Below are 12,322 nucleotides of genomic sequence, written 5' to 3' on the forward strand. Positions count from 1 at the left end.
AATATTTTTTTTTTTCAAAGAATGTTTTTGAGAACATGGAGAAAAGCTAAACACGATACAAATAGTGGTAAATCATTTATAAAGGCCCACACACACTGGGTGACTTTGAGCTGAAAGCCGCTCAAAACAGCAAGATTGAGCGGCTTTCAGCTCAAAGTGTGTATGGCCCGGCGATGAGCTCCCGCGCGCTTCCGCATCATCGCCGGAAAAGCCGCTCATCTGCTCTGCGCTATGCAAAGCCGTCCTCACTCCGCTGATGGCCTCGGGCAGGGGGAAAGATGCTCAATGTGTATGCACTGAGCGGCTCTCCCCCCAGCGATGATAGCGATCATCGCTGTCCATACACGCTGGGCATAAATCTACCACTGTGTATTGACCTTAGCTGCTGCATGTTTTCCTTGTTTTTGTTTGTTTGCATTTTAAACTGCCGTCTTTTGACAATAATTGATCATTTATTTTTCATATCTCTCATCCTTGAAAAAATGCACAAAACAAGAAGAAAAGCATGAATATGTGAATTAGCCCGAAAAGCAAAGAAGTGAAATAAAATCATAAAAATAATTTACTAACCAGAATAATAACAATCCTTCATACAGGATTGTACTATACTCTTAACAGTGTGTTCAGACAAAAACTCAATATATTTTATGCCTATCCCCCATTGTGAGAGCAGACTGTACAGGTCACATTTCTGTCACGTTATCCTATGTCTCAGCACAGGAAATAAAGATGCCCCATGCCATCTGATGCTATGCCAGGGCCTGGGTTCCACATCCTGCATAAGTTTGTGTTCCCAATCCCTAAATAGACTATCTCCCTGTCATAACCACTACCGTCTTGCTGCACCAGAGGCTATGTTCTGCAGCTACCAACTTGAGCACTTGTCACGCTCGAGCTGCAGAGAAGCTAAACACTTCTTTTCCACGCAATGTTTATGGTAGCAGAACAGTTATATGTTATAGTTCTCTAACTAGTGGTTGGCAAGTGACGTCGTCTCAATGACAAAGCTGTAATGCTATTTCCACTGCAACTTATTTTAAATGACTGCAATTCAATGGGGATTCAATTGTGAGAAGTGTATGAAGTACCTAGAGATGACACCCCACAGATATGACTGAAAAAGCGAGCAGACTGCCTACCATATTAGACTACTAGATTCAGACTTGCACACAAGTCAGCATTACTGACGGATCTTTAGATTGTTCAAATGATCTGTGAATGCAACTTCAAGAATCTATGCATCTCAGCTGCATCCCAATGTGAGTGGGTGAAACTGGGCATTCTTATACAGAATAAGAGTTACTTAAGTGTGTAGACCAGTGGTTCTCAACCTCGGTCCTCAGGACCCACCCAACAGTGTACGTTTTCCAGGTCACTCGGCAGGTGCACTCATTACTAACTGACACATTTTAAAAGATCACTGGTGGAGCTGATTATTTCACTTGTGATTCTGTGTGGAGACCTGGAAAACGTGCACCGTTGGGGGGTCCTGAGGACCGAGGTTGGGAAAGACTGGTGTAGACGGAATTTTATGGTTATTCAGAGGTGAGCATACACACCTTTTAGATGGGTCTCTCATACTAGTGTTAGAGCTGGCAGATACTTTCACAAGGGATCAATTGGGACTGTGTGTCTGCATAGTGGCTGATAAGGTTGCCGGGATGTAAGCATACTGACCGCCAGAATCCTGACTGTCGGGCCGTCATACCATACCCGCTGACCACTCTGAATAAAGATGAATGTACATATTTATTTCTGAGCGTGCACTGCACCCAAATCTGTGACTGACTTGTGCTACTCTGAACTGGGACAAATGTGCGCAGCTGGACAATGCGGATAGATACAATTGCACTGCAGCTAAGTTACAAGAACTGAGGGGCAGATTTATTAAGCTCGGTGAAGTGATAAACTGTCTGGTTTTTACCACCAGCCAATCATCTCCTAACTGTGAAGTTACAGGCTTAGGGCGGGATGTATTAACATACATCGCCGCCCTTCGCACTGCAGCCGCCGCGATGCTGCCACATATGTACTAACATATGCGGCCAGCATCGGGTTGCGGTGACGGAGACCCCCGCGATACCTGTGATGTGGGCTGCGGGGGTCTCCGTCACCTCCCGGCGGCTGGCAGCGTCCCCCTGCGTCTCCTCCTCCCCCCTGAAGCCGGATGTCCTCCCGGCTGTCACACCAGGGGGAGGAGGAGATTTTGGAGGATGGGAGGAAGGGGGGGGCGCGCGGACGTCGTACGGCGGGAGGCGAAAGAAGCCCATAGGCTTCTATAGGGTATCGCCACCCAGGGGGTGGCGATACCCAGCCTTGCGAAAACGGGGCGGACGGGGATTGATACATAGGAAAATGCCGTAAAACGGGGGTTTTACGGCATTTTCCCTTTAGTAAATCTCGCCCTTAGTTTGAAAAATGACCGGTAGGAGCTGATTGGCCAGTGATAAAAAGCAGACACTTTATCACTTCACCGAGCTTAATAAATGGACACTTGAGTAATTTATATGTAAATGTTAAATCTGTAGTATATTAGCACAAATGACCAATGATTTTTGGAATGGTTTGATTACTTTTCTTTGCCTGTTAGCAAACTTAACATACACATAGGGAATTTAATCCAATGTGTGGTGCAAGGAGTGACTCGGTACAATCAGGAGGACATCACGGACGGTGTAATGGTTAGCATTATTGTCTCACAGCACTGTGGTCATGGGTTCGATTCCCACCATGGCTCTAACTGTGCGGAGTTTGTATATTCTCACCATGTTTCCTCCCACAATCCAAAAATATACTGGTAGGTCAATTGGCTTCCAACAAATCAACCCTAGAATGTCTGTGTGTGTGCGTGTACATGTGGTAGGGAATATAGATTGTAAGCTCCATTGGGGCAGGGACTGATGTGAATGTTCAAATATTCTCTGTAAAGCGCTGCAAAATATATGTGTTCTATATAAGAAACTGTTAATAAATACATCTATTTTTGTACATTTAGTGATAAGCGTTAATGTACGCAACCGGACAATGCGGTAATGTCCGATGGCACACTGTGCTGAAAAGTGCCCCACAAGTTCCACAGGGCCAGGATTAAAAATGAAAGCAATGTTTAAATGATGACAAAGGGAAAAACAAAACCAAGTAAGATCTGCTTCAACGAACCAAGTAAGATCTGCTTCAACGGACATATCTTTTACTACAAAATTGTGTATTTTTACAAATTCATGTAATATATTTTTATTTCCTGAAATGTGAACACTTTTCCCAAATCTCTTTAATGCACCCAATCTCTCGCCCATAGCAGTGTATATAAAAAGCAACACTACATGCATATAAATTATTAAATCAAAACATGCTGATTAGTATAGCATGGTACTTACATGTTAGTTGGGCGCCCACTATAGTTAGTACGCTCATACCCCCACTATCCATGTCGGCATGGAGTTGATTTTATATAGTGTGGCGTCCACAGTGAGCCACCGAGCCCAAAGCGTGGCGAGCCCCGCGAGGGGACGTGGAAAACAAAGCAAATAGCTTAGTGGGCGCCCAACTAACATATAAGTACAATATTTTATTACAGACTTAAGGCCCAGATACACTAATCTGAGTATAACATGCAATATCTCGGCAAATGCCCGCCGGGGAGCCGGTCCATGGCGGCTGGACCGCTTACAATACATCGTATGCAGCTTTTGTAGCATACTATGTATTGCATGCGACCCCCAGCAAATCTTACGTGCAGCACTTGCGATCTCCGGCTCTGATCCAGTGCACACGGTGCCACGCATCAGATTGGAATCGGAGGTTAGGCACATATGATTTGGACTCACTTTTTTGGGATTTACACGTTTTCCTTGGATTCGGGAGACCTGCCTTATAGGTACGCCAACGCTCCCAAGGGAAGTTCGAACTAGAAGTCTCTGCACCCATACATTTTTGAGGAGCTTTCCCATAGAAGTAACAGTTCATTTTGTTAGATAGGCAGGCTATGACAGAACCCCACGTCTAATTGGACCTGCCCTTAGAGTCACATCTTGGGCCAGATGTACTGAAGTGTTGAAAAGTGATGAAGTAGAGAGAGATAAAGTACCAATCAGCTCCTAACTGCAACATTACAGGCTGTGTTTGAAAATTGACATGAGCTGGTTGGTTGATACTTTATCTCCATCAACTTTATCACTATCAAGGATTAGTACATCTGGCCCACTGGCTGAAATACGCAGTAAGTTTAACTATACCACAATGTAGATCAACTAGGTATTGCCTAGCTGCTTTCTGATTAACCAATTTGCTTAGAAATAAATTTTTACACCTATAATTTATCATAATTACCCTTTAAATGATATTAAATGATGGTGTAAAACACACAGGTGGGGTAAGGAGAAGTTGTAAGTGTGGTAAGCAATCTCTTGTGATAGAAGACACTGTCTGTATGGCAGAGAGAGTGATAGTTACCTACATTATGAGCGATAGCATCTGCAATGGAGCATGGAGAATAAAACAGCCAATGAGACAAAGCATGACAGATGGCAGGACAAAAAAACATGCAACAGTATGCTCACAATATACAATGTACCAGACATTCAACTAAACGTAGCCCATATAAAGTAAGTCAAAATACCATATACAACACTATATATATAAAAAAAAGGAAACCGAAAGTTTGCAGATACACTCAATACATAATTAAGAATGAAAACAAACACAAACATCATGTAAACCAAGAATGTGTGAATTGGAATATTCTATAATACGCTATAAACAGTGAGAGCTGTGGGGCAAACCTGAGAAAATGCCCCCAAAATGCAGGGAACTTCTATAATAAAGAACGCATTTTATATTTTGCACAACTTCTAGACCAGAGAGACCCAAAACAGAACCCTGAGAAACAGGAACTGTGACAACGCAGGTCAGTAATCTCTAATGCATGCACCTCTGAAAATAAATTTTGATTGGATTTGCAAGGGCCTGATTCTGGTTCACTTGTAAAAGCAAATTCTCTCTCTAATGGACAAAACCATGTGCCCAGCAGGGGGGACAGATGTAATATGTGCAGTGAGAGTTAGATTTGGGTGAGTTACAGTATTTTGGTCTGTGCAGGGATAATTCTGACTGCTTTATTTTTACACTGAAATATAGATACCAGTTTGCAGTAAAAACACCACCCAAATCTAACTCTCTCTGACCTGCAGTGCACATGGTTTTGTTCATTAGAGAGAGAATTTGCTTTTGCAAGAGAACCAGAATCTGGCCCTTGGTGTGCTGAAAGAAAGCCACGTGAAGTACAAAGACATAAAAGGCTATTATTATGATAAATACATATGAAATATATTTAAATATCTCAAACAGGTGAAGCATAATGTTAAGCAAATCATGAATAAGAATGTCTGTGGAGTTTGAAAAGGCAGTGACAGCTGAAGCCCTAAAGAAGAGACACTTATCCACTACACACCTATGCTTCCGAGATGGCAGAAAGGTTGCCTGGTGGTGAACACAATTAATAGCAGGACATCCTCTATTACACACCTCGGGGACAGGAACTGGTGAGGCTTCTACTACAGACACATCACACGTAGTGGGGGAGGGGCTTCTGTAATGCATACACATCAGAGGCAAGGGGTTTCTGTAATAGGAACCAGACTAAGGGACGACAAGCAGTAGGTTGCCAGTCAAAAGGTTGACCACGAATTGGTCAACCTTTTGGACGACATGCACTAATTGGACGACATGCATTAGGTTGACATGGACAATAGGTCGACACAAGCAAAATGTCGTTATGGTAATGGTTGACAAATGAAAAGGTAAAAATAGTTTTTTCATGATTTTTATGCTTTTTCCTAAATTTGCCATTTATGTGGACTATGATTGGTAAATGGTAAAAGCTTGCCGAGCACAGCGGTAGCGAAGCAAGACACATGGCCCAAAGAAGGTGTCGACATAGACACCAAAAAAAAGTGAAAGACCATTTCATGTGTCAACCTTTTCCATGGCAATATTTTGCTGTGTTGAACTTGTACATATCGATCTACACATACCTCAGAGACAGGAGGCATCTATAATATACACACTTCAGATGCAGGAGGGTTCTGTAATACACGCACCACAGATAGAGGGGGCTTTGGTAATACATTCACCACAGATATGGAGGGGAGGGCGCTTCTGTAATACACACACCTCAGATACAGGGGGCTTCTGTAATACACGTACCATAAATATGGGGGCTTCTGTAATACACCCACCTCAGATACAGGGGATTCTGTAATACACGTACCATAGATATAGGGGCTTCTGTAATACACCCACCTCAGATACAGGGGGCTTCTGTAATACACGTACCATAGATATAGGGGCTTCTGTAATACACCCACCTCAGATACAGGGGATTCTGTAATACACGTACCATAGATATAGGGGCTTCTGTAATACACCCACCTCAGATACAGGGGGCTTCTGTAATACACGTACCATAGATATGGGGGGCTTCTGTAATACACCCACCTCAGATACAGGGGGCTTCTGTAATACAATCAACACAGATACAGGGGGTTTCAGTAATGCATGCACCACAGATATGGAGGGGAGGGCGCTTCTGTAATACACACACCTCAGATACAGGGGCTTCTGTAATACACCCACCTCAGATACAGGGGATTCTGTAATACATGCAACACAGATACAGGGGGCTTCTGTAATACACGTACCATAGATATGGGGGGGCTTCTGTAATACACCCACCTCAGATACAGGGGGCTTCTGTAATACACGTACCATAGGTATGGGGGCTTCTGTAATACACCCACCTCAGATACAGGGGATTCTGTAATACATGCAACACAGATACAGGGGGCTTCTGTAATACACGTACCATAGATATGGGGGGGCTTCTGTAATACACCCACCTCAGATACAGGGGGCTTCTGTAATACACGTACCATAGATATGGGGGCTTCTGTAATACACCCACCTCAGATACAGGGGGCTTCTGTAATACACGTACCATAGATAGAGGGGGCTTTGGTAATACATTCACCACAGATATGGAGGGGAGGGCGCTTCTGTAATACACACACCTCAGATACAGGGGATTCTGTAATACATGCAACACAGATACAGGGGGCTTCTGTAATACACGTACCATAGATATGGGGGGGCTTCTGTAATACACCCACCTCAGATACAGGGGGCTTTTGTAATACACGTACCATAAATATGGGGGCTTCTGTAATACACCCACCTCAGATACAGGGGATTCTGTAATACACGTACCATAGATATAGGGGCTTCTGTAATACACCCACCTCAGATACAGGGGGCTTCTGTAATACACGTACCATAGATATAGGGGCTTCTGTAATACACCCACCTCAGATACAGGGGATTCTGTAATACACGTACCATAGATATAGGGGCTTCTGTAATACACCCACCTCAGATACAGGGGGCTTCTGTAATACACGTACCATAGATATGGGGGGCTTCTGTAATACACCCACCTCAGATACAGGGGGCTTCTGTAATACAATCAACACAGATACAGGGGGTTTCAGTAATGCATGCACCACAGATATGGAGGGGAGGGCGCTTCTGTAATACACACACCTCAGATACAGGGGCTTCTGTAATACACCCACCTCAGATACAGGGGATTCTGTAATACATGCAACACAGATACAGGGGGCTTCTGTAATACACGTACCATAGATATGGGGGGGCTTCTGTAATACACCCACCTCAGATACAGGGGGCTTCTGTAATACACGTACCATAGGTATGGGGGCTTCTGTAATACACCCACCTCAGATACAGGGGATTCTGTAATACATGCAACACAGATACAGGGGGCTTCTGTAATACACGTACCATAGATATGGGGGGGCTTCTGTAATACACCCACCTCAGATACAGGGGGCTTCTGTAATACACGTACCATAGATATGGGGGCTTCTGTAATACACCCACCTCAGATACAGGGGGCTTCTGTAATACACGTACCATAGATAGAGGGGGCTTTGGTAATACATTCACCACAGATATGGAGGGGAGGGCGCTTCTGTAATACACACACCTCAGATACAGGGGATTCTGTAATACATGCAACACAGATACAGGGGGCTTCTGTAATACACGTACCATAGATATGGGGGGGCTTCTGTAATACACCCACCTCAGATACAGGGGGCTTTTGTAATACACGTACCATAAATATGGGGGCTTCTGTAATACACCCACCTCAGATACAGGGGATTCTGTAATACACGTACCATAGATATAGGGGCTTCTGTAATACACCCACCTCAGATACAGGGGGCTTCTGTAATACACGTACCATAGATATAGGGGCTTCTGTAATACACCCACCTCAGATACAGGGGATTCTGTAATACACGTACCATAGATATAGGGGCTTCTGTAATACACCCACCTCAGATACAGGGGGCTTCTGTAATACACGTACCATAGATATGGGGGGCTTCTGTAATACACCCACCTCAGATACAGGGGGCTTCTGTAATACAATCAACACAGATACAGGGGGTTTCAGTAATGCATGCACCACAGATATGGAGGGGAGGGCGCTTCTGTAATACACACACCTCAGATACAGGGGCTTCTGTAATACACCCACCTCAGATACAGGGGATTCTGTAATACATGCAACACAGATACAGGGGGCTTCTGTAATACACGTACCATAGATATGGGGGGGCTTCTGTAATACACCCACCTCAGATACAGGGGGCTTCTGTAATACACGTACCATAGGTATGGGGGCTTCTGTAATACACCCACCTCAGATACAGGGGATTCTGTAATACATGCAACACAGATACAGGGGGCTTCTGTAATACACGTACCATAGATATGGGGGGGCTTCTGTAATACACCCACCTCAGATACAGGGGGCTTCTGTAATACACGTACCATAGATATGGGGGCTTCTGTAATACACCCACCTCAGATACAGGGGGCTTCTGTAATACACGTACCATAGATATGGGGGGGGCTTCTGTAAAACACCCACCTCAGATACAGGGGGCTTCTGTAATACACGTACCATAGATATGGGGGCTTCTGTAATACACCCACCTCAGATACAGGGGGCTTCTGTAATACACGTACCATAGATATGGGGGCTTCTGTAATACACCCACCTCAGATACAGGGGGCTTCTGTAATACACGTACCATAGATATGGGGGCTTCTGTAATACACCCACCTCAGATACAGGGGGCTTCTGTAATACACGTACCATAGATATGGGGGCTTCTGTAATACACCCACCTCAGATACAGGGGGCTTCTGTAATACACGTACCATAGATATGGGGGGCTTCTGTAATACACCCACCTCAGATACAGGGGGCTTCTGTAATACACGTACCATAGATATGGGGGGGGCTTCTGTAATACACCCACCTCAGATACAGGGGATTCTGTAATACACGTACCATAGATATGGGGGGCTTCTGTAATACACCCACCTCAGATACAGGGGGCTTCTGTAATACAATCAACACAAATACAGGGGGTTTCAGTCAGTAATGCATGCACCACAGATATGGAGGGGAGGGCGCTTCTGTAATACACACACCTCTGAAACAGGGGCTTCTGTAATACACCCACCTCAGATACAGGGGCTTCTGTAATACACCCACCTCAGATACAGGGGCTTCTGTAATACACCCACCTCAGATACAGGGGCTTCTGTAATACACGCACCACAGATATGGGGGGCTTCTGTAATACATACACCACAGATACCCGGTAGGGGGGGCAGCTTCCAGAATACACACACCTGAGATACAGAGGTGGACTTCTGTATTATACACCGCTCAGATATACATAGGGTTACCACCACCACCTGTCCAGGATTACTCCGGACAGTCTGGTAATTAAGACCGGAGTCTGGAGGGGAGGCGCTGCCGGAATAGGCAGCTAGTTAATTACTGGACTGTCCAGAGTAGTCTCAGATGGGTGGATAACCTAGATACACGTGTTTGGGGGGGATCTGATAATACACACACCTCAGAGTACAGATGGGCTTCTGTAATACACCTCAGATATAGGGAGGCCTCCAATGTGCACACTTAAGATATGGGGAGGATTCTTTAATCCATAAACCTCAAATTTGGGGGGGGGGGTGGGGGCTTCTGTAATACATTCACACCTCAGATACAGGGAGGATACTATAGTACACGCTACTCTTTTGAGGCACATGTATAATAGGGTCCTCTCGCTACTGAGGTATGTGTATAATAGCGGTTTACCTGTATCTGAGATATATGTATTAAGGAAGCCCCCGCCCCCTTCAATAACTGAGGAGATACAGATGGTATTATGTAATACACACACACACGCACAATAGTAAAAGATTCCAGTGATACACATGCAGCACCTCAAAAGATTAGGGATGTGGTTTATGTAGTAATCCTCAGTGTCTCTGTCACAACATCTCCCTAGTTTATATTGTACGGCTGAGGTAGCCAACCCTAGTCCTCAAGAGCTACCAACAGTGCATGTTTTGCAGGTCTCCTCACAGAATCACAAGTGAAGTAATTAGCTCCATCTGTGGATCTTTTAAAATGTTTCAGCTAGTAATGAGTGCAGCTGTGCAGCAGCTAGGTTGTCTGGAAAATGTGAACTGTTGGTAGCTCTCGAGGGCTAGGGTTGGCTACCACTGTTGTACGGTATGCAATTTGTCCCAAAACCTTGGCGATTATGGCAGTCTTACCTTTCATCCTATTTCTCAGTTGATTTCATTATATCTGGGTCTCTATATTGCACAAGCAAGATTTACAATTTGAAACTGCAAAAATGAAAAATACTCTCGTACTTGGCTGGTGTCAGTGTGCACTAACGCTACACATGTATTGGAATAAACTTTCTCCAGTTTTCCTTTATGTAGCAGGCTGTATCCCATTCAGTAATCACTTTTGTGTGTATATTTGGTTAACTATACTGTATATCAAGGTTTCCCTAAACTGCAAAATGTTTGAGTCTCACACTCACCCTTTACTCTCTCCCCTCTGTTGAGTTGGATCTCGCCAGGTCCTTGCGGTTCGTACGACTTCACTGCTATGAACGTTCTCCCAGGGACTGCGCTGTACAGTTTTCTTTTGGGCCCCCGAGGGCCGGTGCTCCTCATATCCAGGGGCCCGGGGCTGTAAACAAACACATAGGTGATGGTGCTGAATGGATGTGGGCGTGCCATGTAGGAGGCCAGTAGCTCACAACTCCCCCACAGTTTCACTGACATCTCAACTTTGAGGGGGATGGTGGCCCTTAAGGCTTGCTGTAGGACCCCTAATCTCCATGCTGAGCCTCAGACATTCCCCCCAATTCATCTTGTTATTAACACCTCCTGTAAAACCGTGCTCTCCTGCACCATAAGTCCCCACACCTTATTGAGGACAACTTTGTACTTTACTTGTCCTTAAATCACCTCTACCCCTCCCACCAACCCACAGAATCCAAAGCAAAGATCAAAAAAGGAAATCAGAGAAAGAAAGCCACAAGGAAGGCTGAGCTGTGTGAGATAAGAAGGGATGAAGGTGAAATTGAAAGGGAAACAAAAAAGGTATAGAGAAGGGCAGATGAACAAGGATAGAGTGATTCAGAACGATGGAGAGTAGCAGGGAGAGGAAAAGGAAGAAGAGGAGGGCTAATAAGGGGTGGATGGGGAGATAAATGAAGAAACAGCGAGACAACAGGATAGGAATACAAGGCGATGGACAGAAGGGGGCGGGCGATCGAGGAATGGAGGGATCGGCAAAGGGATGGATGGAGAGGCTGAGAGAAAGCACGGGGCTGTCTGCAGTTCTCCCTGTTCTTTTGCCGTTTCAGTTAAACTGTCAGCAGCAGAGGAGGGGGAGAGTGAGGAGGGAGGACAAGGGGAGGAGGGGGGGGGGTTGTCCATTCATGCTTCTCTCTCCCCCTGGCATTCTACAATACCCAGACCTGCTAACCCCCACCCTGCACTCACCAATCTTCACCTTGATCAATAGGCAGCCCTTCATCATCTATCACTGGTCTTATCTCTTTGGCCTCACTCTCACTTCTATTCCTTCCTGATCAATCTCTTACAGTGTCTGCTTTCTCACTTGTATTGCCTACCTAATACTCACTTTCCATTTCACCTGGTTTATCTTTTTTCTGCATCTGTTGTTCTCCATTCACTATCCTTCAGGCACTCATTTCCCTGCCCCTGTATAGACTCGTGCCCTTTTATAGTTCCCATGCTCTTTCAACTTGCTTTATCTTCCAGAAATCTGTAATATTCCAGTGCCCATTCGTTTGTGCCATACCTACAGCATCTTGTTACCTTT

General features: G+C 44.9%; 1 protein-coding gene across 6 annotated transcripts in view; it reads right to left on the minus strand.

The window, feature by feature from the left end:
* Positions 1-12,322, minus strand: part of SHANK3 (SH3 and multiple ankyrin repeat domains 3) — a 284,352-nt gene that overhangs the window by 71,574 nt on the left and 200,456 nt on the right. For all 6 annotated transcript variants that reach the window (XM_083183197.1, XM_083183195.1, XM_083183196.1 and 3 more), the window contains exon 13: positions 11,007-11,158. In XM_083183197.1, the coding sequence (XP_083039323.1) occupies positions 11,007-11,158 (152 nt within the window). The remainder of the gene's footprint in view (positions 1-11,006; positions 11,159-12,322) is intronic.

This window comes from Crinia signifera, chromosome 4, assembly GCF_055691185.1.
Source record: "Crinia signifera chromosome 4, ASM5569118v1, whole genome shotgun sequence".
NCBI lineage: Eukaryota > Metazoa > Chordata > Amphibia > Anura > Myobatrachidae > Crinia > Crinia signifera.